The sequence below is a fragment of the Mixophyes fleayi genome, chromosome 1 (genome assembly GCF_038048845.1).
Source record: "Mixophyes fleayi isolate aMixFle1 chromosome 1, aMixFle1.hap1, whole genome shotgun sequence".
NCBI classification, from domain to species: Eukaryota; Metazoa; Chordata; class Amphibia; order Anura; family Limnodynastidae; genus Mixophyes; species Mixophyes fleayi.
Window position 1 is genome coordinate 287414883 of NC_134402.1, and position 27839 is coordinate 287442721.

The window sequence follows — 27839 nt, forward strand, 5'->3', positions numbered from 1 at the left end:
TAGAACTTGTAAAGCGCTAGCCACGCTCCCACAGTAGGTTGACCACGCCCACTCGACGATTGACACTCACACTTAAATGGGGGGGGCGCCAGTGCCCTGTCTCACCCAGGGCACTAAAATGTCTAGTTACGGCACTGCACACCCCTATATTGGGTGTACAGCTTTTGCAAGGGCTGTATGGCCTTGGCCATGGAAGCATTTATAATTAACAAGTACCATAAAAAAGGCAAAGGTAACATGCCAAAAAACCATTTAATCTATTTTAATTTTATTTTAAATATTAAGAGGTGGGGTTGTACATAACAATCATATATGTCACATAAATAACTTGCTCTGCTATACCAAGTTAATTGTGTATTATTTGTTTAATCAGTGTGTCTGGTCTACTTTTAATTTGTTTTTCATGTGTTATGTAAAGTGTTATGGATTGTTGCTGTTTGTTTATAGCATACTAATTTAAATGTTATGAACAGCACATTGTACTTTTTGTGGCACCTTATAAATAAGTTATAATAAAAATAAAAATCTAAAGTGACAACAGGGCTTAATAAGGTAATCGCAAGAGAAAAGGCTTTGATCACAAATCAATAGAGAAATACGAATGCACGTTTTTTTTTTTTTTACACATAAAAAGCTACTGCTGCTCTGTGTGAAAGGCAGAGACGCTGTCTGCGGCTGACATGACATTTGTTGTAGTGTCTAGTCCTTGTGAGTGTGTGTGTGTGCTTGCGTGGATCAGGGTGGTGACAGCTTGGGCCCCTCCTCCAGCAGTCCCCACACTTCCTCATTCTCAGGACAGGGGACTGACACCCTCTTCTACAGCAACATTTCCCTGCACCGGGGCCACTCATCATCCTAACACTCTCTGCCCTGTGCTGAGCTTGTGAAGCAGTTCGGGACACCATGTCCAAGCCACCACCTAAGCCAGTGAAACCAGGTGAGAGAGAGAGGCCTGTCCTTGCCTCCTGCATGTGTGTATATGCCTCCACCCACATTGCTATTGCTCTAAATTCAGAGAAGCCAAGGGTGTGATACTTCGCTGTATCGGCGAACTTGCAGCTTTGCACGCCGAGCCCTACCTGTACTCTTCTCATGTCAAAGCAGCCATGGGCGCATTGCACACAGGAAGAGGTGGATGTACCGGAATGAGTAGCACTGGCTGTACAATGCTGATTACTGTTTCTGTTGTAGTAGGGAAAAGCACAGTACTGTCCGCAATTCTCATTTTAGGGGACTGAGTATTTCGTTTATTTTCTATGTATTGTAATGCATGCAATTGGGGTAGATCCTGTTTTTGTATACATGTGTGTATGACCCACTTTCTAGTAGTGCGCATGTGGTGTATAGTTGCAGATTTACCTGGATGACGATACGTCCTGGATAATAACTATACGGAGAAATAGTTGAGACTGGTAATTGGATGGTTTGGAAGGGTTAACGCCCAATCTTTTTAATCCCCCTTCCTCCCCTCTTCTACTCTGTTGTCGCTGCACTGATCCAGCTCTGGCACTCCATGGAACTGCTTTATAGACAAAAACGTTAATTACTTTATTCTATGTCCTTTAAAGTTAATATACTAAACTATCATAACAATTAGCTGAGACATACCTTTTCCAGGTTCAAAGTGTACTGTGAAAAAATGTATGACATGCAGCTTCAGTTGATTGCTTAAAATAGGTAAAACATTTCAGAAATGTTTATATTGTGTACCTGGAAGGCTAGTTTTTTGAGTGACCAAAAAGCTGCATGGTGTAATATTGTCATAACTACACCTGATGATATACCAGTGAACTACTAAAAGTTCATTAAAAGTTAATGGATGTGATAGGAACAGGCTCATTTTTGTATAATTGGCGAGGTTAATATTATTTATAACTGCCCCATTATATCTCTAAAATATTCTGTCCCTAGCATTTTAGGGGACGAATACCTTCTTCCCAATGGTGTTCTAGGCATGTGTCACTGTGAATGAACGAATGTCTCATTCAATGGGAGAGATTTAATTGCTGGTGATTCGGTGCTCAAACATCGCGCCGCTCACGTTGCCGGCAATAACGGTAGAAATCTCTGCTCATTTACCTTAGTACGTCAATGGATCTGAGATTTCTGTCAAAGCTGCAGAGTGTCTCACGGATGTTCGGGAGACACTTCGCGGCTAATAGAATTCCCCTCAATGTGTAGCTGTCTGTGGGAAAACATTTTTGTAGCATAACTTCTATTGCATTTTGGTTTTCAGAATGTAAGTGTTTTTTTAATATGCAATACTTTCTTGAAATATTGCGAGGTAAGCCTAGATGTAGATTTAAAGCTGCACTACCTTCTATATAAAAAAAACTAGCTGAAGTACCCGGCGTTGCCTGGGTTTAAATATTCAAGTTATCAATGATTTGGGTGTATCTATCAACCTTTTAAAAATAGGAGCCCTTCCAACACACCCGTGAGGTGGCTGCCCAGTGTCATTTTTGTTTTTATATTAAATGTCCTCCAAATCCATCCAGTAGAAGGCCCAGAACAGACACTCCGGGTCAAAGTTCTGCTCAGCGTACACCAACAGGGGGTCCAACCCGCACCCTAACTTCCCCCTAAAACCTGTCCAGGATCCAACTGGACCATCTTGCGTTAGATTCATCCCAATTGGTGCAGGGGTGTCCGAATGCATAACCGGACAGACAAACGGGTCAATGAATTTTATATATGAGTTTACGAAGACAGAACCTCTGGGAAAAATACATGCTGCTTTTAGTACAAATTAGAATTGGCAAATCAGTTTTGTTCGCCAACTTTAAATGGCAGTGGAAGAGGGGAGGGGTGTGAGTACATGGACCAATAACAAGCTACAAACTCTCATCCCATTCCCTGACACCTGAGGGCTCCAGCTAGGAACAGGCTCACCTTAATAAATACTAGGTGACAGTGCAGATTTAAGCTAATGTTGTTTAATTGGTCATTCTGATTTTTTTCTTTTTAATTTTTTTTAATGTAATTTATTCTTTAAGAAGAAAAGAGAAATATATATGATTATTGTAAATGAATAATTCAGCAGTTTAATCAGTATCACCAGCCATGACTAGCCTGTAGTAAGATCACCTCTAGGTTTTACTTGCTGTCCCTACACACCCTCCCATCATCACACTTCCTGTTTAATGTGCTGTTGTCTTTGCTGTTTGTCATTCTGATGAAGCCAGCATTTTCTGTAGCTTCCCTTTTCCTTTATTGGAGTCAGGGTGGCAGCTGCTTTAGAAGGTGGAAGCTTGGTTGTATGTACTGTATCTTTACAGAAAAGGGTTTTTCTACGTACTGTAGCAGTGTGATTCCCTTTCTTTTCAATATCTGTAACGCTGTAAACATTTGCTGTTCTTCCACAGCTGCAAGCAACCACATCTGTTACATGTTTAGTCACATACATGCAGGACCAAATTGTTGCAGATCTTGTTGTTCAATTAGTGAACAAAATGACTGGATGCCAGTGATGCGATACATTGTTTCCTGGCAATTAATGACTGTCTTATAAACAGATGCAATCACTGGGCAACTGCTAAAATTGTTCCATTGCAAACAGTTGCTTTATCCTGCCAGAAGAATTTTTGAACCATGCATGCATCAAGATTAAGGGCCATTTTGGTTTTTACTACCACATTGTACCACAAAATCACCAAGTATGTTGGTTGATTATTAACATCAGCTTACCTAGTAGTGGTGTTTGTTGCAGAAAAAAGTGCCAGTTGGGTATGTATATATAATATTTATCAAATTATGCCACGAGTAGTGCCCCCAATTCATATTATGACACAGTAGTGCTCTAACTTTGTATTATGCTACATAGCTGTGCCCCAATCCCCAACACATACCTGTGCCCCCAAACCATATCATGCCACATATCTGTGCCCCCAATTCGTTATATGCCACATAGATGTGCCCCCAATTAGGGCCGGATTAAGGCAATTTTAGGCATGTCTAAGAGGAGATATGGGGCCTGATTCATTAAGGATCTTAAATTAAGACGTTACTTATTTAAGTCTCCTGGACAAAACCATGTTACAATGCAAGGGGTGCAAATGAGTTTTCTGTTTTGCACATAAGTTAAATACTGATTGTTTTTTCATGTACCACACAAATATCAACTTTAAATTTCAGTGTACAAATAAGCCATCAAGTATTTGTGTGATACATGAAAAAACAGTCAGTATTTAACTTATGTGCAAAACAGAAAACTCATTTGCACACCTTGCATTGTAACATGGTTTTGTCCAGGAGACTTAAATAAGAAACTTCTTAATTTAAGATCCTTAATGAATCAGGCCCATGATTACTATGTACAAATACATTAAGGGTCACTACAGAGAACTTTCATGGGAACTTTTTACCCCAAGGACTACACACAGGACACTATTTCGCCTCCTAAGGTTAAAGGGGAGGAAGTTTCACAACCAGCAAAGGAAGGGGTTCTTTACAGTAAGAGCCGTCAAGGTATGGAATTCACTGCCAGGGAAGGTTGTGATGGCAGATTCAATATATATGTTTAAGAAAGGATTAGACAAATTCTTAGCGGAAAAGTGTATCCAGGGATATGACTGCTAATTAAAATGAAGGAGTGAAGTATTGGATATAGGAAAAATAGGACTGCAGTATTGGGTCTGAAGGGATTTTTCCTGATTGAAACAGCTTGGCGGTTGCTTAATCTGGATCAATTTCAAATATAAGTGAGGGATCGCAGAAGAACCAAAATAGGTTGAACTTGATGGACTGGTGGTTTTTTTTTTTTTTCTTTTCAACCTCATCAACTTTGTAACTAATGGAGGCCCCTGGGCTAAGGGTACTGTGAGGCCCTCCCGATATATATATATATACAGCACTTGGTCCTCTTCTCTCTCTGCAACCTGCAGGCTCCTCCTCCTTCTTTCTTCTTGTCCTGCTGGGCGCGGTGGGCAGTGCGCTGCTTAGTGAGGAGATCTGGCTTGACTATGAGTCAGTCTCACAAGACCTTCTCTCTAGCAGCGCGATGTGCACCGCGGCTGCACTGACAGCAGGGCAGCTAACGGCATCAGATTTGCTGTAAGCTGCGCCTGCCTAGGATGAATGGTTGGCGGCCCCCGACCGATCGCCAGCAGTATTACATAAAAATATTTGTTAGGGCCACCCCAGGTGCCTGAGGCTCCTGGGCTATAGCCCACAAAGACCAGTAGGTTAATCTGGCTCTGCTCCCAATTCAAGTTCAGCCATGTAGATGTGCCCCTGAAGTATAGTGTTCCTCATACTTACCTTTGGAGACACATCTTTCGTTACAGAAATCTGGGAGCTGCTTCGATAAATCATCAAATGAATTAAACGGAGCTGCTGCGCATGTGCAGAAGCTCCATTTTGGCCATCATCGGCTGCATTAGTGAAACAGCCGTGGAGCATCGGGACAAACAGAAGTGGTCTGCATGCTATATCTGGCATGCCTGTCGGGGGTTGCTGACCCCTCTATTAGCGCATGCGTCTAATATGTGGTATAGTTTATGCTTGATATGCACTGGATACTTTTGAATGTGGCCAGAATGTAAGTTCCTTTGGAGCTTTTCTCAATAATTTCAACAAGCTCTTTGTTTCAGTGGGGTCTCTAGCATATAGAAACCCTATTGCAATGAATAGACTTTCGAAAACAATGGATAAAGCTCCGCAAGTTAATAAATAAAATATAATAGCATGCCACCTCTCCCTGCAAATTGTTTAACTAGCCCCAGCGCTAGACAAACTGGGATCCGCTTGATAGAGTGGAAACCAGTCTTAGGCTAGACAGACTCTGCCGGTTACCGCTTTTAACAGGGAAACCTGCAGCATGTGGTGCCACTTTCATAGTGGAACTAGTCCCAGTTGACCAGCGTTTGTGGAAGGGGTTTAAACATAGTCTACTCCACTGAAAAAGGCTGGGAATAGCTCCCATGGGCTATGTTATCTGTGGTAATGAGGAATGTTGCTACCTCAGTGGCCCCTGGATAATGTGGGACCCCTGCCCATTATACAAATCTAGTATAATATGTAAATAAATCACAAACACATTTGTAAGGAATATAGTTAATTAAATAATACACTCCCCGATGCCCCTATTCAAAATTAAATGTTATCCAATCGGAACGCACCAAAATATGTTTTATTTTAATTCAAAGGGTAATTCAGGCAAGATCTTCTTGTAAACCACTGAAAAGAGAACTAAAAAAACAGCATTACGACAACACAAACTGCCCCTGCCACAGATTGAGAGAAGAATACATTAACTAGGACACCTTTTATTTGCTCAGTGAATTGTAAGCAGGTTCCCCCCACACTAGTGCCAATGTTATTAGCTGGCGGAGAGGTGGAGTCTTGGGGACTTTCTGCTTTGATCACACATCAATACAGATTCAATTTATCTATTGATGTTGGGGGGAAACAACAATTACCATTAATGTCTATGGCCCATCCATTTCAGTGGAGTTTTTAGATGTGGCACACAACTCCACAGAAATGAAAGGGCTATTGGAATAAATGATCCATAGAAATCATGTGAAAGAATACACAATGCGGCTTAAACTTCTCATGGTATCCTCTATGGGTTATATACACATTGCACATTCATAGCATGGAGTTGTTCAAATGCAGCGACATACTTTGAATGGGGAGAAATAGAACAAGCAACGTCCAAAAATCTTAACCGCAGCAGTACCAAACATAGATGCAAAGTATGAAAGCAAAGTGTATGGACACATAGAATACAATACGTTTTATTGTTGTGTGCATTGCATTTAGATGCAATGTTTGAACACCAGTTTGTGCCTGGCCCTAGGAAGCAGAGAATGATCAATTTTATTCCTGCCAATCTGATATGAGATTTTTATGAAGTTGTCAGTTGAATAGGTAATCTACATATGCTACAATATTTGATACACCTGTAGTACATACTGTATATTATCAAACAGTAAAAGGCAGATTTACAGTTACAATCTGATTTGTAAACATCATAGTAAGCTCAATCAACAAATATATAATAAAATGTAAACCTTTATAATGTTTGGGGGCTGGAAGAGAGAAGGGGCTGATAACAACTTTATGGAGGAAAAAAAGTGAAATTACTTAAAATAGTGTGCTTATTGTTTATGAAGGGGCCCAGGGTGTGCTCAGAACGGATTTGGGAGCAATCACACAGGAGGTGTCTATTTCATAGTTTGCCTAAAAACACTCCACGCCATACATTCCATAGAATTGATTGGCAACTCAATATACGACCCTCCAAAAGGCTGCACATTACTAAGAATAAAATAAACAGCCCCTAAACAAGTTTGGTACCTCTAAATCGCTCATCCCAAAATTCACCCACACTCCTATACGTGCCAAAATTCCACTAAGACCTGTCACTTGTCACAAAATGCCCTCAGACGCCACATTCTCACATACTCTTAAATTCTCCCACATGCCTCAGATTTCCCCACATGTCCTTCACAAGCCACTCAGATATCGCTACCTGCCTTTTACATGCCAATCAGACCTTTCCACATACCACCTGGACTCCCCCCCCCCCCACGTGTCCCCCACGTGCCCCTCAGACTTCGCCATGTGCCCCTCACACCTTATGTGCTCAGCTGGTGCCCGCAGAGGAAGAATGCACTGCATTAACTCCTCCTTCTTAGTTGTGCTGCGTGACCTCCCTAAATGTGCAGAGGAGGTCACATGACAGCTGTTCCTATAGTGTTTTATGCTCTGGTTTATAACAAAGCATACAATGAGGTAGATTGGGAGCATGTGGCTGCGGGCCGCCTGTTCACCACTGTTTTATAGAATGCCCAATTATTGTATGAAAGTTATGTTTAAAAAAACAAACAAAAAAAAAAAACTAAATATTTTAACAAGCTTACATTTTATTTCTGGAGCATAAATTATTTCTTTCTTATTAAATATGTCCTGAGATACATAGATAGTTGAATAAATGTGGCCTTAGCATCCAGTGTAATGCGTACTGGGTGGAACTGGCCTGAAGCATAGTAGAGATGTTTCAACAAGCTTACTTCACTTCCTGTCATGTCTTTTATTTTTTTATAACACAACTTGGGCATAAGTGTTTCATCACATGCACTAACAGACAAGCTTGCACTGCAGACAGTGACGGACTGTCTTATAAATACACAGTGAGTTTAATATACTTAAAGAACTTTTTCAGACAAACGTCCCCTTTCCCAATTCTTTCACCTATATTTCCATCCCCCATGTCTCCCCTTACTCACCTGTAAATCAACTGCACAGACTGGAATCTGTTCAGTCATGTGCTGCTTAGATCCACCTAAACCACTGAGATTTAGCTGTCTGACAAAAGTATCTTTCCATAGTCTATACCAGCAGAGCAACATCTGCATACTGCACAGCACTTGGATCACAGTAGATTAGGGATGTACAGAACACTTTTCTTATTCTCCTGAATACCGAATTATGTCTGAACCATAAGTTGTATTTTCTTTATTCTTGAAATACATTGTATGATTAAGTTATATAGATTTTGCAACAGCTACTTATGACTTTAATTTATTGTAAATGTCCTTCTGCAACTTTTAGTAAATACTTGGGATTATCTTTTACACTTCCCTTTGTGCTTTTCAGCCATGTATGTAAATGATCAGGCAGAGTTTTTTAACCATAGGATACAGTTTGACTGTTTCGGTGCTCCTTGCATTGGATACAACTGAGACAGCAGCATTGTGTTCTACGGCATAGTAATAAAATTAACTCTTACACTATAAATGCATGGCTAAAAAGCTCAGGTGGATTTAGAAGGAAAAAGCAATGCATGTAGCAAGGCTTGTAGAAGGTCATGTACAAGTCAGTAAGTTAAAGTAATTTGCAAACTTTAACTGCACAAAATCGATCCTCTGCACCCACCGTTGGCAATCCTAAAAGCAGGGAATGGTAGTTCCATAAATTAGTATTGCAATTTATTGAGAGGTTTCCAAGAAATGCATTCAATCATCTGGCACATAACATCCAGACTGTTTTTTTGTTCCAAATGTCATAGAATAAAGCAATGAATATACTATCATATACCAGTGCTGTATTAGGGTAATGAATATACAATCATCCTTCAACAATGCTGGTTGATTGTTTACACTGCACGCTCTCAGGAACTGACGTAACTCGATATATTCACCCATAACCACTTGATACAAGCAAAGGCTCAGTTCTTTTCGAAATCCTGAAGATGATGTTTAACTGGAGCATTGGCATCTAAGTGGAATAATGCTCATTCTTGGTTTAGGCAAATGTCCTTATGCCTGTTGCTACAATGAGAGCACTCTCATATTTGAACATATTCAGAGATGTGGCCAAGCCATAAGGATAAACGTTAACACAACACAATCTATTTTATCTTGCATGTGTAACTGAATTGATACATATGCCATAGGTTCAGTCACTATCCTTTATTCATTATTTCCAGAAAGCAGCGGAGGGGGACAGCGGGCAGCGGAGGGGGACAGCGGGCAGCAGAGGGGGACAGCGGGCAGCAGAAGGGGGCTGCGTGACAGAGGGCTGCAGAGGGGGCAGCGTGCCTGGGGGTAGAGGAGGGGGACAGCATGGCAGAGGGCAGAGGAGGGGACAGCGTGACAGAGGGCAGAGGAGGGGGACAGCGTGACAGAGGGCAGAGGGGGCAGCGTGAGAAAGGGCAGAGGAGGGGGGACAGCGTGACAGAGGGCAGAGGAGGTGACAGCGTGACAGAGGGGGCAGAGTGCCTGGATGCAGAGGGGGCAGAGTGCCTGGATGCAGAGGGGGCAGAGTGCCTGGATGCAGAGGGGCATTTTTGCATACAACTAAATAAGTATTTTTGTCGTGACCTAAATACTTTATTACAATTTTTTGACCCAACTACTTCTAAAACAGGACTGCTCAGTAATTATTTTGGAGGGGTGCCTTGAAAAAATTTGGAGACTCTAAGGGTGCCGTGAACTGCAAAAGTTTGGGAACCACTGACTTATGCAATAACGAGTGCTGTGACCAGTTCAAGCATTTATTTTAACAAACAATATTCTAAGTAAAATGCTGCTTATGTTTTAATTTTTCATTCATATGAATTAAAATAAAAATGCTGATTGCACTTACCTTTACATACACCCCAATAACTCGGATATTTAGTTATCTCAGGTATTTCTCATAATAGTTTTATTTATTATACATTAATATTAGGTAATGACAAAATCTACCTTTGTAGTTTACTACAACAGAAATATTTGAGTAATTGGAATTGGCACAGAGCGATTTTGGGTTGCGTTTGCATTGGTATACAGAAGCATGTGTAAAACGGAATCATAAGGGCAAACCTCGGCCTTCAATTTTGGCACTTGAACAACCTTTGCATAAGAAGATCATTGTTTCTCAGGCAAATAATATGTTGTGGAGGAAATGCAATTATAACACATGTACATTCCACAGCTTTTATTTATTTGTTTTCCACTTATAACCCTTAGTTGATCATATGATTTGAGGATAATTGTTTTTTTATTTTTATTTTTCAGATTATTGTGTTTAACTGTTCTGTTGCCTTCTTAGTAGAAAAAACAAACATACATATTTTTAATTATGTTGGATATTTCATCATACCTGTACCAATTCAATTAGACATTGCACCACTCATCTATTCACTATTTACTAGTAGTGAATTACTAAATAGCCATTGTCAGTGGTTTTGGCTGCCTTAACAGGCAGCCAAAACCACTGATCCATTTTTATACTTTTTTTTTTTTTACATTGTAACAACAACGCTCTAGCTCTCTGCAAAGTGGTTAATTCTTGTAATGCAGAAATGTTGTTAAATATAAACCTCATTTTAAACCATGATGGTTCACACAGACGATATTAAAGCAACCATGCCCATTAAAAACATAGACAGAACCTTGTACTTTGTCCTTGCTTTTAACAGCTATGTACTTAATGAGCCCTTGCATAAAATACTACTGTATTTTACAGAACGTTAACACTTGTGAACGCTGCAGGCAACATGAAAATTCATGGGAAGTGAATGCTTGTCAGAGTAAAAAAATACTGACCGTGGTTACGAAACATAATGTAAAAATATTGTATATTATCTTAAAATCAATTGGAGGATAGGAATTGATATAAAAAAATTAGTCTGTGTGGGTTCTCAATCAATTGGGCCTTTTGTGCACTATTTTGTTTTACCCTGATTTCCACCAGCATTTTCATTTTGAGCCAAGCTGTAGACTAGTTTTGAGTTTGTGTTTTTACATTTTGCATGGTCGCAAAATTTCACTGGAATGTCCCAATAGTGTCCCTGCAGCAAAATGCCTATTTAGTAATAGGGAAAAAGGAAAAAAAGAACATTCAAAAGTCACTCCAATAAAATAACAGAAAGGTACTGTGGCACTGTAGTAGATGCAACTGACTGTGTTACAAGATATACCTACGTCCTATGTGCAATGAAATAGTACACTTTTAATTATTGGAGCAAATCCATGCACTAGGATTTATGCATCTAATAAAATGAAAACAAATTCTAATAGTACTGCACTACAATAAGATATTCAAAATCCGCTTAAACAGTTGTAAGCACAATAGACTCTGAGACCATAACGAACAAGACTATCTCAGAGGATCACCAGATAAGCCTATTCATTTATTTATGTGTTGAGCACATTTTCATTAATACAGTCACCTGTATGGGTGCCCTCATACTCTATATATTTTCATCAGTGATTTAACCAAGAATGTAAATTTATGTCTCAATGAAGAACTTTTTTTATGATCATATTTAGCTTTAGAGGTATATTTACTAAACTGCGGGTTTGAAAAAGTGGAGATGTTGCCTATAGCAACCAATCAGATTCCAGCTTCCATTTATTTAGTGCATTCTACAAAATGACAGTTTGAAACTTTTTCACACTTGCAGTTTAGTAAATATATCCCATAGACCCAAAATATGGTGTTCATTTCATTTTAAAGACAACCACACTTCCACTTTTTTTTTTTTTCCCCACCTAGTTTTAAAAGTATTGTTAAACCCTTGTAAACTGATTATGTTTCTCTATCAATCAGTGTTTATTACATAACTTCTGCCTTATATTTTTTAAGGTATATATTGTTTTAAAGTTTTTAGTTTATATATTAAGGTTTGATGCTACAGTTCTGGTTTCTAGCCCGATAATGTCCCTAAAATTGTCCCATACTGTATGCTGTACAGTGCAGCACAGTCATTTGGGGAAACAGTTGCACAATTTAAATGCTAAACCGTTGGTAGAACGTCCTTCAATTGCTAAATATTAAAACTGCACACGAAAACTAATGGGGGAAGAAATCCACAGCTATGGTTTTCAGTGTTGAAATTGTGTCTATGATGAAATAAATTACAATGGGGAAAAAAGCATTAAAAAAGTATTTTTTAAGTACTGTTGAGATAGATTAAAAAAAAAACAACATAGGAAAATATCGACAAGTATATCAGTCTTAAAATATGTGGTTCTAATATTACTGACACATGTTATATGTGAGCTTCTAATTGGATTGTATAATATTTCTTTGTCTTTACGTTGAACTTATCTATAAGAATGAGTTTGCAACACTTGTAGGAAATGCATTGCAAATAAGCTTTCATCCACTGAGCTTTTTCCTCTTGTCCATTTGTTCTCTATCATGTTGCCCAGAAACTTTATTCTTTATTTGTACAGTTTTTGATGTAAGTACAAATGTTATATTAACTTACATTGTATATTTTGTCAGTTAACTTAGGAGTGGTGATTGTTTTAGGAAACTTCTGAAATGTAAGTGGGGAAGTCACAAAATATAAATATGCATTGTATGATTCACTTGTTTCTGAGAGTACACACATTATAAGGAGTAACTCCTTTATGACTCAAATACATTAAATATTTGTGATGTGTTTTTTGTTTCGTTTTCCCCAATGCTGTGTAATCTTAGTAGATCTAAATAAGGATAAGTTTAGCAGTAATTCTTGTTGATATTTTCTGTTTTCCCATTCTGTTATAGGACAAGTGAAAGTTTTCCGGGCCCTGTACACATTTGAACCTAGAACGGTAACCTTCCACTCCCTCCTTTTCCCATTTGCAGTGATTGTTATTGCTTGTTTCATTTCGACCTAAATGGAAACTGTTTTCTCTTAACTCGTCAAATTAAATATTAAACCTCACCGTATACCACATCCTTAGCAAAAGAAGTTGTCTGTAAAAATTATACATGCAAGTTTTTCCATTTTCTTGGTACATTTTGTATTGATTTATATAGCACATCTAGATATCACCAATTTTATTGCTGGTTACACGTTTTGCACACATTGTACTCTATAAGGCATCAAAGGAAATTGTGTATTTTTGTTCCAGATTACAGGCTGCTGCTTTATTAGACCACAAACCAAGGTTTATGTGATGTATTGGCCAGAACCTATTCTGCTACCAGTCACGCATGCAGATGTATTAGCTAAATTTCTGTCTAGTTTCCTAATCATCACTTTCATTACATTTTAATCTACATGTCTGATTTTGCTTTAATATTTTCAGCCGGATGAACTGTATTTTGATGAAGGGGATATTCTTTACATTTCAGATATGGTGAGTTTGTTGTAGTATTATAAATTCTGAATGTAAGTGTACCAAAACTGCACCACACTCTACCCCCAGCTCCATCTTCTGTTACCTTTTAGGTTGGCCCAATTGCCATTGATCACAAACTGAAACGGTCCGAAAGCCTAAGGTGTATGATGTGGATTTTTTTTATCTATATAAAAGAGCAACTAAAAAAAACCTTGAATTTTACAGTCTCGGTGTACACCCACTCACCTCTGTTAAGTGCGCATAGTCCTTTTGTGAGGTTGTCCGCCACTATTTTTTCTTACAAATGTTTTGCTGTTTAAAAAAAAAAAAGTTCTAGTGTGCACTGCAGAAAAAACATTACCCCGCAATCACAGCTTCATAGAAAATATCTTCAGCTCTTACAATCACCAAAACTGTGACATTCAAAAATGTATAAGGCAATGCATGTAAGTTAAGTTGCCATTTACAAAAAAAAAGAATTAATGTTCTTTTTTTCTTTATCTTGATTATCAGAGCAGTTCCATTTATTGAAGAAATCATGATCAGATTTCCCTCTGCTTACTGGCTGCTGCTATATCAGAAAGTCTGTCCCATTTAATTCTTTCATATGAGCCTTAAGAAGTACCCTGGCAGTAACATACTGTTGACATTGACATGCTATTTATTAGTGTACCAATGTAAAAGTTTTACTGTGCAAACTGAGAATTCTGTTTTTTGAGTGAACGTTCTAAAAAATAAAGGGAACACGGCTTGAGATCAAATGATGTGTTTTAAATGCGACAGCATTTTGCTTATTCGTTCTATTCGTACCGTTTTGTTTTGGGGTTTTTTCACTACAAATGTGGAATTCAGGAGACACCATTTGCTGTGGTGCTAAAGTGAATGAAAGGACGCATTAAGTGTATTAGAATATATATACATTTTATTATATATGCTTTCACATTTTGGGGTTAGATGGTAAGAACGGATGGATATTTTGCTTTAGATGTTTTTCTTTTTGACACTACTTTGGCCTATTATGATGGAATGAATGAAGGACAGAGAGGACTTTTTCCAAGATTTTTTTCATTCTCTTTACTTGGCTTCAGACCCACATTTTTAGTAGCATTTTTACTGGTGTTACAAAAAACAAAAAAAAAACCCCAAAGTAGCGCCAGTGGATAACTGGCCTAAGACAGGGTAACATAATGCCTTTATAATAGTGTTCATAGATCATCAAATGCTCATACCTAAACTATTATTATAATCGTAGATTTGCAAGGCTCCACAGTGCTGTACAGTAGGGAAATCTGTAAATAAACATAAATAAAACAGGGACATACAAAGTAAACAATATAAAAGCAGACATGAAACCAAAGGGTATAGAGGACCCTGCTCATTCGAAAGCTTACATTCTAAGTGGAAGTGGGCAAACAAGAGGAGCTAGTGTGGCTCAGAGTGGAGATGGGGATAGTGGGGAGGGTGCATTAGTGTGAATAGTGTTATCAAGGATAAGGTCACTTCTAAAAAAAGATGGGTTTTCAAAGAGCTTCTAAAGATTTGAAGACTGTGGGAAAGTCTGATTGAAACTGGAAGGGAATTCTAAAAGTGGGGAGCAGCAGGGGAGTGAGAGGTGGTTACCAGAGATGAGACAAGGCGATGGTCAGAGGTAGATCTAAGAGTGTGGGAGGGAGAGTATTTTGATATGAGATTTGAGATGTATGCAGGGGTAGTGTTGTTGAGGGCTTTGTAGGTAAGTGTGAGTAACTTGAATTTGATTCTGGAGGACACAGGGAGCCAGTGTAGAGATTTGCAAAGTGGTGCAGCAGATGTGGAGCAGTGAGAAAGGAAGATCAGTCTTGCAGCAGCATTTAGGATGGATTGAAGTGTGGATAGATATATGGGTGTCAGGAATGTCAGATAGCAGGTGGTTGCAATAGTCATGATGGGAGATGATTAGAGAATGGATAAGTTTTGGTAGAATGTTGAGTAAGAAAAGGGCGTATTCTGGCAATGTTTTTAAGGTGGAGTCAACGGGACTGGGAGAGAGTCTGGATGTAAGGAATAAATCAGAGAGTGGAGTCAAGTGTGGCACCAAGGGAGCGGGCTTGGGAGACTGAGGAAATTGTGGTGTTATTGACTGTGAGGAAGATCTAAGGGCAGGTGGTGACTCTGGCAGGAGGGAAAATAAGCTCAGGTTTGGACATGTTGAACTTTAGGTAGCTTTTGGTTGGGACCCCAACAGATAGTGGGAGTGGAGGGGAGGATGTGCCAGAGGTAGAAACACTAAGTTCGAAAGGTAGGAAGTGAACCAGAAAAGAACTGTGTCACGATGGCCAATGGAGTAAAGGGTGTGTAGGAGAGGAAGGTGAACAATAGTATCAAATCAGCAAAGAGGTCCAGGAGAATGCAGTAAGTAAATCAATATTAAATAAACTGAGATATTTGCTTATTTTGAAATTAAACTATACAACAGCAAACTTATATGTATGTTTTTCTTTTCCCAGAGTGATACAAATTGGTGGAAAGGTACTTGTAAAGGAAAAACAGGACTCATACCAAGTAATTATGGTAAGAATTTTTAACCTTAAAGATATTACACACTATTAAAGATTTGTGACTCCTTTTGTGTTTAAAAGTGCTCTCAGCTTCTAAGCCAGGTTTCTCAAACTAGGGTTGCACAAATGGCTGTGGGTAAGTGTCCTGTGGCTCTCTGGCTGATGTGGAACTACAAATCCCAGCTGGAGAGCCCTCAGCTCGCAGGGCATGCTAAAGTGGCCACAGTTTCCTACCTTTGCTTCAACATGTAGTCTTTACTTTGAAGAGGAACTGTTGTTATCAGCTTTATGTAGCAATAGACAAAATTCAGGGTGAATTGTAGGATTTTGATCAGCGGTTTGCCTTTCACCAAAACACTCTGTGCATATACAGTATATTCTGTACAAATACTGTTTATATTATAAGAAGAGATAATAAGATTATAGATGTAAATGTATACATATAAGTGAGATGAGAATCTCATGATACCATCCTGGCTTCCGACATACCTCTCCCCACTGGCTGCTCTGCAATAATTATTTGCCCCTACTCCACTCACCTTGTTAATTACTGTGTTTCCTCCTGCAGTGAGTGGCTGGTGACCAGAAACACAAGGAGGGTAGCTGGGGGGCTCTTCAAAGCCCCAAAATTAGCAGTGTCCTGCAACAAAAGAAGTAAATGCAAATGCTTGTGCAGTGCTAGAAATGCAGGGCAGTGTACTGTTATCACTAAGCCTCTGATCACTTTTATAATCTCTAAGTGGACAATTCAATAAGGTGCGAGTTGCCTCACACGTCATGCTCCACGTGTAACTTACCAGAGAGAAATTAATTTACAAGAGTCTCCGTACTGATCGTGACCGAAAATAGATTTAACTCAACTTTACATTCAACAGTAATTTCACAGATTGGCAGTGTCTTTATTGATTATGCATCTAAAGGTTGGTGACTGATTGTTGCTAGCATTATGCATCCACCAAACGTAAATATTAACATCAGTACTTAATTTTTGGATCTGGGCCTTTTATTTAGCTGTCTTACAGCAATTGTGTGATTATAGTGTTCTTGCCATAATGTAGAGCTAAACCAAAGACTACAACAGTTTTATTGTCAACAACCAAAATAAGTGTCTAATGCAGCTTCTGACAATTATACTTTATGTATAATTAGAATCGCCACCGCTGCTTATAAACACAATTTGCACAAGTGTTGAGCAAAGTGTTTATTTATGTTCTGTTTTTCCCTTTGTTTTTGCTGGTAATAGTTATTTGCATGCTTTACTGTGTTTGTCATGTGGTAATTGTAATGACAGCTGATAATTGTGGACATGTTTCAGGAAGTGCAGATTGGAATGATTCCAATAGCCACTCTTTTTTGTTTTTGTCTTTTCTTTTTAAAGGCGCTACGATTAGGCTAGGTACACACTGAAGAATTTTCCGACCGACGTGTTCTCTCAAACGATTGTACTTACGACTGAAAGTCTAATCAGTCTGACGATTCATGGATACACACTGACACGATTTACCTTCAGATCTGTGCTCTTCATCTGTTCCTTCATCTGGTCCTCTAGTCTTCAGAGAATGACAGCACAATATTCATTTATTCATTATTGTCACATGGATTAAAACCGCCTTGTTATCCACGTGTCCTAACGAATTTCGTTGGCTTCTGTGAAATGAAATATTCTGTCTCAGAATGAACAAATGAAATATTCCTTCTACAACACTCTCTACATTTATTCTTCATGACATTCATTGCTAGCATCGGGTGCATAGAGCGCGACTCTCTAAACTCTATGGAGATCGTGAGCATGAGTGCATACTCACTACATGATTGGTCGGTGGTTATTCGGAAGATATTAAACAATACAACCAACCAAAGGAAACGATGATCGGCACTTTGTGACGACTTTAAATCATTGTGTGTGTGTGTGTGCGTGTTTAGTAACACACACACACACACGATATCTGACTGAGCGGTCGGATGTCGGCTGATTGAAGATTTTTCGTTCAATTATCTGGCCAGTGTGTACCTATCCTTAGAGATCATTATGGCCTTATATTAAACGGGAAATCCAAACATAGTCCACTCTAACATTCAAGCAGACTTCTCTCCTCTGTTAAGAGGGCAGAGGTTCTAAAATGTGGTATCCGAGTTATACCGTTTTTCAGTTACAGATAAAGCTTGTATTAACAAAATATGATTCAGTAAGTTACTTCCACTTTCATTAAAACAAATAATTTATCATCTGCAAAACTGAATAAATTAATAGATTACAACAGGAATTTTGACCTTTTTTAAGTGGGGTGAAATTACTCGATCCTGATGTTTGTGGGTCACTTGCAGGATATATTCAGCATTATTTTCAATAGCTAGAAATTAATCAGCCACTCATAGCTTAAAAACATATATTGAAATAGATGAGATGCGTCACACATCTTGTTGTATGGCTTTTTACAATGTGTTTCACTTGACATGCTGTTTATTCCAAACACTGCATGCAATATTAGTTATCAGATGCAGCTTTTATGCCTTGATGTATTTCACTCTTCTGAAAGTAGCTTTCTCTCAACTTGTGCAGTGCTTGCCATGAGGTAGATTTAATAAAACTTCAGAGATGTAGAGTTGTTGCCCTTAGCAACCAATCAGATTCTAGCTATAATTTTATATAGTACATTCTAGAATATAATTAGAATTTGGTTGGTTGCTATGGACTACACCCCCACTTTTCATTTTTAAATTTTTTAGTGAAACTAGCACTTTGGGTGATTTGCTTGCCTACACAAAGTTCTTTAAGTGAATATTACATCCCATATATTTGGGCTTCTTAAGCTACACTATTTTACAGCAGGAGCGTGTGAATACTATGGGATATATTTACTAAACTGTTTGAAAAAGTGGAAATGTTGCCTATAGTAACCAATCAGATTCTAGCTGTCATTTTGTAGAATGCACTAAATAAATGAAAGCTAGAATCTGATTGGTTGCTATAGGCAACATCTCCACTTTTTCAAACCCACAGTTCAGTAAATCTAGCCCTATGGGTTTTAAAAATATTGTTCAGTTCTATAGAACTTTCATGATCTAATCTGGACCCTCTCAAATTGCATGTGAATGGAGGCTGTTTGAACTCCTTTTTATTGAGCCCTAAAGGAGGGGGGGGTAGGGTACATAATTCCGACAGTGTAAATTAAGTCACAACCTGGCGACATGAAAATGTCGGCAGGCAAAATGCTGACACTTGCATTGTGTTGACAGGTGGACAATGTCGTCGGTGGGATTGGCGACATTCTGATTGATGCCAATCACAATGCCGCCATTAAATGAGCAATGGGGTGAGTCCGTGAAAATGGAGGCAGGTTAAGTGCCGACATTTACACTGTCTGAATAATGACTGCCACCGAAGGTGAGTAGGGCATGGATTTGTGGTGGCGAATGTTGACTTCTCACTAGGGGTCATATTTGCTCATTGGTGAGAACCAGATTAGAAGGAGGTGATGTTCCACAAAAGTGAACTTCTACTTTTAAGAAGGCTTGATCTAGTTAAATTATTTTAAACCAAATAACGTTCTTTTGTAGAAATCCACATTGTATTAATGGGTGTGATTAACATTGGAATCAAGTTTGTTTCCTCCTGGATCTCCAGCAATGTTCATAAATTATTATTTGTAGATTTTCATATATTGATGCATTTTTGGGATTGTATAGGTGCCAACGTATTGTCACTTGCTTTGTAATTTGTGGACCATGATTTTATGAATTGAGACCATTTTAAAAACTAAATATATATCTGTTTAACACAAAGTTTTTGATCCATACTAATATGGTTGGATTTAAAAAGTGGAGTATTCTTATAATTAAAATTATCTGTATGTATTACAAATTACCATTTTATTAGCCACATAAAAATTTTATTGTTTAATGACACCAGGTTCCAAAATTAGAAGTAAACACATTGCTTAACATTTGTCTTTCAGTTGCGGAGCAAGCCGAGTCTATTGACAATCCATTGCATGAAGCAGCTAAGAGGGGTAAGTGTTATCAGTGTTTATGCACCATGCAATCTTCATTAGCAAATATTGACTTTCTAACACTTGTTTTTGAACATATCTATTTATTACTACATTGATTTCTTGATTTGAAATGGCTTTCTTGTTAATTCGGTAAACTGCCAGTAATTATACTTTAAGGAAGTTATTGGTCTGCACAGTCCGTTTCTCCCACCCACAATCCAGCTTGGATGGGGCCAGAGCCATGAAACTCAACCGTTTGTCACAATTACCACCCAGTATTCCCATAACCCCCCTACTGCTGAGTCGACAAAAATGAATCCTAGTGTGTGTCCACGTGGCAGGGAATGTAGATTGTAAACTCCACTGGAGCAGAGACTGATGTAAATGGTCAAATATTCTCTATAAGGCTCTGCGCAATATGTAAGCGCCATATATATATATATATATATATATATCTATATCTTAAAATAATAATCAGAATTATTCTTCTTATGTTCAGGATGACGTGAGAATTTATTACATTTCATAAATGTTCTAAAAAGATATTTATTTTTTTGTTAATATAGTATTTTAAAATTATCTAATATCTGGATAAATTTATTTTCCTTCTAAAAATATTTTAGGTAACTTAAGCTGGTTAAGAGAGTGTCTAGAAAACAGAGTTGGGGTCAATGGTTTGGATAAAGCTGGAAGCACTGCTTTATATTGGGCATGCCATGGAGGACATAAAGGTACTTTGCAATTGGTGTTATTTTAATGTCTTCGTTTACAGGCATTATGGCAAAAGCATGTTATGATAAAATTATGTAATGATACCAAAAAACAACTGTTGAGATTGAAGTGTATGCGTATTTATAGCGTATTCAGATGTAACGATACATCCAGGTATGAATGAGTAGCAGATGCATCCTCTTGACAAGGCACATCTCAGACACTTATGTCCAACTTGTCCAAAAACCTTTTATTTATATGTTGCAAACGCAATTGTTTTGAAGCTTCATTTAAACTTGAATAACCTAATGTAACTTCCTGATGTGTACAAAAAAAAAAGCTATTTTTTTTTTCTTTGCTTCAACACTGTTGGCAAATCCTAAAGTCTCAATAAGTGTCTGCAACTTGGGAGTTGGTCATTGTCATCATCCGCTACTTACACCTGACCTTGACCACCCTCAAATCAAACTACTTTTTCAGCCGTATAAGCGACTACATCCCATATAAATAACTTAAAAATGATGTGCAATTCTCCCCCTCTTTCCTAAAATACGTAATGTGCACCAGTGATATAGCAAGGGATGTTGCTGCTAAAGCAGGGGGATGATAAGCATGAGGTCCCCATGTTATACTCTGCAACCAGCCCAAGCCTGGTCATCACTAGGCTGAATTTCCTCGTGAAACTGGAAGCTGCCAAATACTACAAGCACCAGCAGCTCTGTGGCTGCAAGAGCATACTGGGGCTTGTAGAAATCACTGGAACATGTAGTTCCACAATAGTACCCAAGTGTAAAAAAAACACCCTCTAATTTACAAAGTCTTTTAATTAAAATAAACACTCCTAAATCTATTGGGAATCTTCTTTCTTCTTGAAATATTCCAAAGGGATTCAAAATACTGACTAAGAGAATAAGGCCCACTGCTTAGCTGCTAAGCGAATAAATGAATGAACTTAATGGACCTCATGACGTCAGTATGTAAACAGTTTTTCCATGCTGCAGCAAATCAGATGTCAAGCCCTTCTGATTCTCTGTTCACGTTAACCCCTTCATTCATTATAAAGTCTCTGCGAGGAGCAAATCTTGTCATTCCCTTGTGGATTTTTTATTTTGATAACATCAGGAAAGAAGATTCCCTATGGCATTAGGAGTCTGATAATGAGGTAAATAAGGGCTTTGGAGGAGTGTTATTTTAGTAAAGTCTTTCTAAATCGATGACAGGTTGTTTTTTTTTTAATGTCTTTGTTTATTTAGTTTTATATATTTTCGTTATGTTTTTTTCACTTCGGTACTGTTGTGGTACTACTTGTTCCAGCAGTCCCTGCCTACAAAGGCATGCTGGCGATTGTAGTTCCACACATGGAAAAAAGGCCCATGCAGTATGGATCTAACTAATTGCATTTTTTACTTACAAGTACTACCCTGGCACCCGCAGCCCAGGGAAACCAGGAAGAATCCCAATGCTATTCGGCACATTTGGTGTGCCTGGGAAGGGGAGACGTTTTTTGCAGGCCTCATTAGGTAATTCAACCCCGGGATGGAGATAATCACATTATGACAGGGTGACCCAATGCTGCAGTATGCTCTGATATAGTGTGACCAGCCTGGCCTAGTGCTAGTTGCCGCTTTTACAGGGTGACCCCACGTTTATTGTCCCCCTGCTTTAGCTGTAACACGCCCAGACTGTAGTCTATTTATTTATATTGGTTGGGGTCGGGCAAGTCTACAGTAGGGTTTAGGTAATAGATATGCCTTCTAAGAGACGTGGAGATGTGGCCAAGTCTAACAAGGTCACATCTCCAGGGGTTGTGCACGGTCTTACTGTATTCTATTTGTATTCCCCCAGTCCTCCTTTCCAAGCTTAGTTGCACAAGTGCAAGTCTCTTTAATTCAAAATTTGGACTCAAAGGGGATTTTTACTGCCTGCACTCAAACTAAGAGTTTAAACTAATTTTATATTCAACAGTAGTGACCAGGGGCCTGATTCATTAAGGATCTTAACTTGAGAAACTTCTTATTTCAGTCTCCTGGACAAAACCATGTTACAATGCAAGGGGTGCAAATTAGTTTTCTGTTTTGCACATAAGTTAAATACTGACTGTTTTTTCATATAGCACACAAATATCAACTTTAAATTTCAGTGTACAAATAAGCTATCAAGTATTTGTGTGCTGCATGAAAAAACAGGCAGTATTTAACTTATGTGCAAAACAGAATACTAATTTGCACCCCTTGCATTGTAAAATGGTTTTGTCCAGGAGACTGAAATAAGAAGTTTCTCAAGTTAAGGTCCTTAATGAATCAGGCCCCAGATGTTTTATGCATTGATTTTCGAAAAAAGGCTTTACAAGGATAATGTTTGTTAGAGTTTCCACTTCTAAAATCTATTTTGTATCTTGTAGATGTTGTGGAAGTTTTACTTTCACAGCCAAATATTGAACTCAACCAGCAGGTAAGTGTTTCCATATGTTTAATAGCTATAGTGATACATATCGACATGTTGTCATAAGATGACCGTTATAATCCTGTGTGTGTACATATTGACTAAATGTAGTCCATTCTGCCTGAGCACCGCTGGGTCTCATCCAGTAGGACAAAGACCCTGTTGCTCAGCATTTTACCAGAGTAGCAGAATCGTCACACTTGTGGCCAGACTAAAGAAGTCTGTAGATAATAGGAGCACTGTACTCGCTTTAGGCTAGCAATGGAAAAAGACCACAAATTTATCTTTATTTTTTCAGTGTTATCTATATGTATGATCAACTGAACATGGGCCCATGCAGTAGACAGTGCTGCGTAAACTGCTTGTTGGATAAATTATTCTTTTGAACGGAGCACTGAGAGGATAAGTCACTGTGTCTCTTGAGATGGAATGCAAAAAATAATCCTACAATAATGCTGTGTTTTCTTCTATCGTCTTCAGAACAAGCTTGGTGACACTGCTCTGCATGCTGCAGCATGGAAAGGGTATGCGGACATTGTCGAGTTATTGCTCTTGAAGGGTGAGATTTAAGTTTTTTTTCAAACAAAGTAATTGACACTAAGAGGTATATTTACTAAACTGCGGGTTTGAAAAAGTGGAGATGTTGCCTATAGCCATCAATCAGATTCTAGCTGTTGTTTATCTAGTTCGTTCTACAAAATGACAGCTAGAATCTGATTGGTTGCTATAGGCAACAGCTCCACTTCTTCAGACACGCAGTTTAGTAAATATACCCCCTATATGACAAAGGGACCAATAGCAGGTCATTAGTGATGAAGACCACTTCAATTATAACTCGGCAAATAAGAGACATCCACATGTGTCTATTTCTCTTGGAAATTACACATTGACAGGCGAACTGTTCTTTGACCTCTGAATTTCGTTAAATTGTTGTTTTTTACATATTGTTACATTTATACTGCAGTCACTGGGACTCGCCCCCTCCGTCCCCGGCACATGCATATGTGCCTCTGTATGCTGTGAAGGTGAAAGGCAGAGAAGCGGAGATTAGTCCTTGAATGACTCCATTGAAGCCAAGGAATGGAATCCTGCTGAGCGCATTAAAAAAATGCATGAAAACTACAAATGCGTATTTGACTCGCATTGAATGTTTTCAGCAGTATTCCAATGAATTAAATGGAGTCCTCTTGAATGCATGAAAAAAGCATACAATTGCCTATACAATTTTAATGCGCTTTTCATGCACTGAGCAGGATTCCATTCATTGCATTAAATGGAGTCACGCTCGATAAAGGCAAACCCCATAGGTCCTATGCATGTGCAGTTAAATAAAATCAGCACTTCTCAGGCATCACCAACTTGAAAGTAGGTACAATAGGAGCTAACACCCTAGTGAAATGTGCCTTAGAATGTTTTGCACCCCCTTCTAATAGTGCAAGACCCCTGTAAATGTGCTTTGTCTTGTTTCGGCATGTAGGTGCAATATGAGGCCCATATGTATGTCTGTCTCCCCTTCAGCAATGAATGTCCAGCAAGCAGCCCACAACTATCTCTCTCAGTGCAGAAGTCTGAGTGATGGACCTGTAGTCTACTAGTTAACAGTAATCCTGTGTACAATTTGGTGGATTTGTACAAAGGGGCATATTTATTTCACTGTATGTTTGAAGTGGAATAACTGAAATGATCTACTTTACATACAGACATACATTTTATCTTTACTTGTTCACATCTGGTCACTGTTACTAGTGTGTGGATTCTCCTCTTATCTCTACTGAGAAATGGCACAAACATGTAGTAACCCATAGCAACCAATTATGCAATTTTAGTAATCTATTACAAGTTACATTTGTATTGGCTTTTACAAGTCTTAACATAAAAGGTGCAGTAACCCATAATAAGAGTTATTTCCATCATCTTGGTAGATTGTCTAATTATCTCTTTTAAGGTGTCCACTTTGGATTATGTACCAAGGATTTTGTATTTAAAATTGTTCCGGAATCATATTAGTAGAAGCAATAATAGTAATTGAGAACTTATATACATTTTGTTCCTTCCAGAGTCATGTTATCTCTCCCTATTTTTTGTTTGTACTGCTGTTGGTGTTTTGTTTGTCGTATTTGGTAATATGTACTGTACCTAATATCGTCTTTCATCGGTTTATTATTTTTGCATTTCTTAATAGTCCAAAATATTTATTTAAAGGCTAACCAAAAGTAAGTTTAATATTAAAAGGTCCATAAGTGTTAGACAATCTGCTTTATGTACTGTTGAATAGTTGAGACTCTGATTGTTTGCTGATCAGTCACACAATTTGTTTATGATAAAAGTATACTGACAATTGAAATATAAATGGCTGTAGCCAATAATACACTATATTTTTCTGATTACATTAACATTGGTGTTGGATTGGTGTTCAATAAAAATACTGACATTATTATTGTTTGATTTGTTCTCTGTAGGGCCAAGAACAGATTTAAGGAACAATGAGAAAAAGTTGGCTTTGGATATGGCTACAAATGCTCAGTGTGCCACCCTACTTAAAAAGAGACAGGCACAAGGTAATATCCTTTTTCTAATTTGTTTTATTTTCTTTCTCTTTGATAAACCTGTGGCAAGCTGTTACCCAGAGATGACCTTTGCTCCATTTGGTTGTAATCAATGAAGATCTTTTTACCAGTGTGTTTGGATAGTCACCTGCAGGTTTCTTGTTGGAGAACAAAAAGACAGTTGTTGTCAATGCTTATCCTTAACACTGTATACCTCTGTATCTAGCGAAATGAAAACATGAGGTATTAGTTCATATTTTGATCAAAACATTCAAGCATGCATCCCAGCGTCGAGGGCACATCATTATATGCAGGTCCTACACTGACCTATAGGCTTTAAAACACCATTAAAATGCATTTAAAATCATATGCACTCACTTCCCAGGTATAGGGCCTTACATCTAACAAGGGCTGGCTTATAAGCCACACCCAAATGAGCCTTAAATAGGCTTAACGCACAGCTGCTATGACAACATAAGGCAATATTTTGAGACAAAACCAGAGAAAAAATAAGCCCGCGCTCGGTATATCCCATATTCTATATGGTACTAGCTGCATGGCAATATAAATGCCCACATATGTATACAAAACAAAAAGACAGTTGTTGTTAGCGCTTATCCTTAATACTGCATATCTGTGTGTATCTAGCAAAATGAAAACATGAGGTATTGGTTCATATTTTGATCAAAACATTTTAAGCCTGCATCCCAGCATCATGTTGGCGAAACCCAGAACTGGAATTTTTAGACAGACACCTATCTTTGATCCCAGGCAGTAAAGATTATTTACTAACATTGCTCAGTGAATCAAATCTACGTATTTGCACCATTTAATAAATAGTAGTAAATAAAGCATGAAGACGTAGCAAGAGATTGTTTTATGTCTCTAGTGTAAGTTAGACAATGAAAGCCAGTGTTTGACTGGTTGCTATCCTATTAGTGCAGATTTGCACGTAGTTAGCAAATAACCTTAATTTAGTGGCAACTAGTTTCCTGGGCAATTGTTTGTCACAGTGCACCAATTCTTGCCAGGGAACGGATGCTACTTGAGTCAATGATCACTAACAGTTTGAGAAAAGAGGTAGCTAAGCAAACAGACACATACAAGATGATATTTGTATGCTCTGGCGAGCACAGCTTTCTTCCTTTGTGTCCTCCTTCCTCCACGTTTGTTGCCGCCAGCACGCTCATGCCTTTCCTCATTTTTTCAATCACGGAGTTAATACCTTGCATGATAAAAGTTCTTCGGTGGACAATTTGGTATTGTTGTGGGACAGTTCAGCTTGTTTCACAATCATTCTGGCCTCCACAGACTTGCTTTACAACCAAATTCCCCATAGCATATGTTCCCAGCTCACTATCCATGCACATGGATAGTGTCTGATTATATGTAGACATGTGTAAGAAGTTCGGTATGCTAAAGTTGTCAATGGCACAATTTACCAACATATAGTACGTTCAGCATCATATGATCAATTTACTGTTTTAATTCTAGCATATATTTTAAAAAAATATACTCTTGATTCACTATCATTCCTTTCATAGGCCTTGTACGAACGTCCAGCAATGCAGATGAATATCTTGATGATGAAGACTCAGATTAATAATGAATGGAAACTGTTTAGCTACCTGACATTCCGGTGTGCACCTTCATTTGTACAGGACCTAAACTATGCAAAGCGATTGTGTTCCAGAAACATTCAAAAACATTATTCATAAAATGCCTTTAATTCTGTATTTAGGATGCAAATACACCTATGCCACGTTGTTGTTACTTGCATCCTCTGAATAACAGATAAACAAGTTATTTTGCTGTCATACTTGTATACTGTGCACTTGACTTTTTTTTTTTACTTTTCGTGTGTTTTTGTTTTTCTGTTTTTGTTTAGTTTACTTTCTGGAAATTTATACTGTAGCTACTTTTGTCAATTTTGTTCATAATACTTTTAAAATGGCTAAAAAAAAGTTCAATATTAATTCAAATGTTTTAATTGTTCAAAAAGACAAACCTCCATTATATTTAAACTTTTTTGCATACAATAAATGTTCTTAAAAATTC

At 38.2% G+C, this 27839-nt stretch overlaps 1 protein-coding gene across 1 annotated transcript; it reads left to right on the forward strand.

The window, feature by feature from the left end:
- Positions 1-749: 749 nt before the first annotated feature.
- Positions 750-27839, forward strand: OSTF1 (osteoclast stimulating factor 1). The gene is made up of 10 exons (XM_075210997.1): positions 750-937; positions 12994-13040; positions 13521-13571; positions 16040-16103; positions 20047-20100; positions 20706-20813; positions 23195-23244; positions 23716-23794; positions 25695-25793; positions 27326-27839. Exons 1-10 carry the CDS (start codon positions 904-906, stop codon positions 27382-27384), a joined length of 645 nt encoding a protein of 214 aa, XP_075067098.1. The 5' UTR covers positions 750-903; the 3' UTR covers positions 27385-27839.

What these genes read in the sequence shown, in the direction of transcription:
- OSTF1 (XM_075210997.1), top strand. Translation starts at nt 904, where the DNA reads ATGTCCAAGCCACCACCTAAGCCAGTGAAACCAG. An exon ending in ACACATTTGAACCTAGAACG is followed by an intron (nt 13,041 to 13,520) that starts GTAACCTTCCAC and finishes TAATATTTTCAG; the next exon opens with CCGGATGAACTGTATTTTGA. An exon ending in CGAGTTATTGCTCTTGAAGG is followed by an intron (nt 23,795 to 25,694) that starts GTGAGATTTAAG and finishes TGTTCTCTGTAG; the next exon opens with GGCCAAGAACAGATTTAAGG.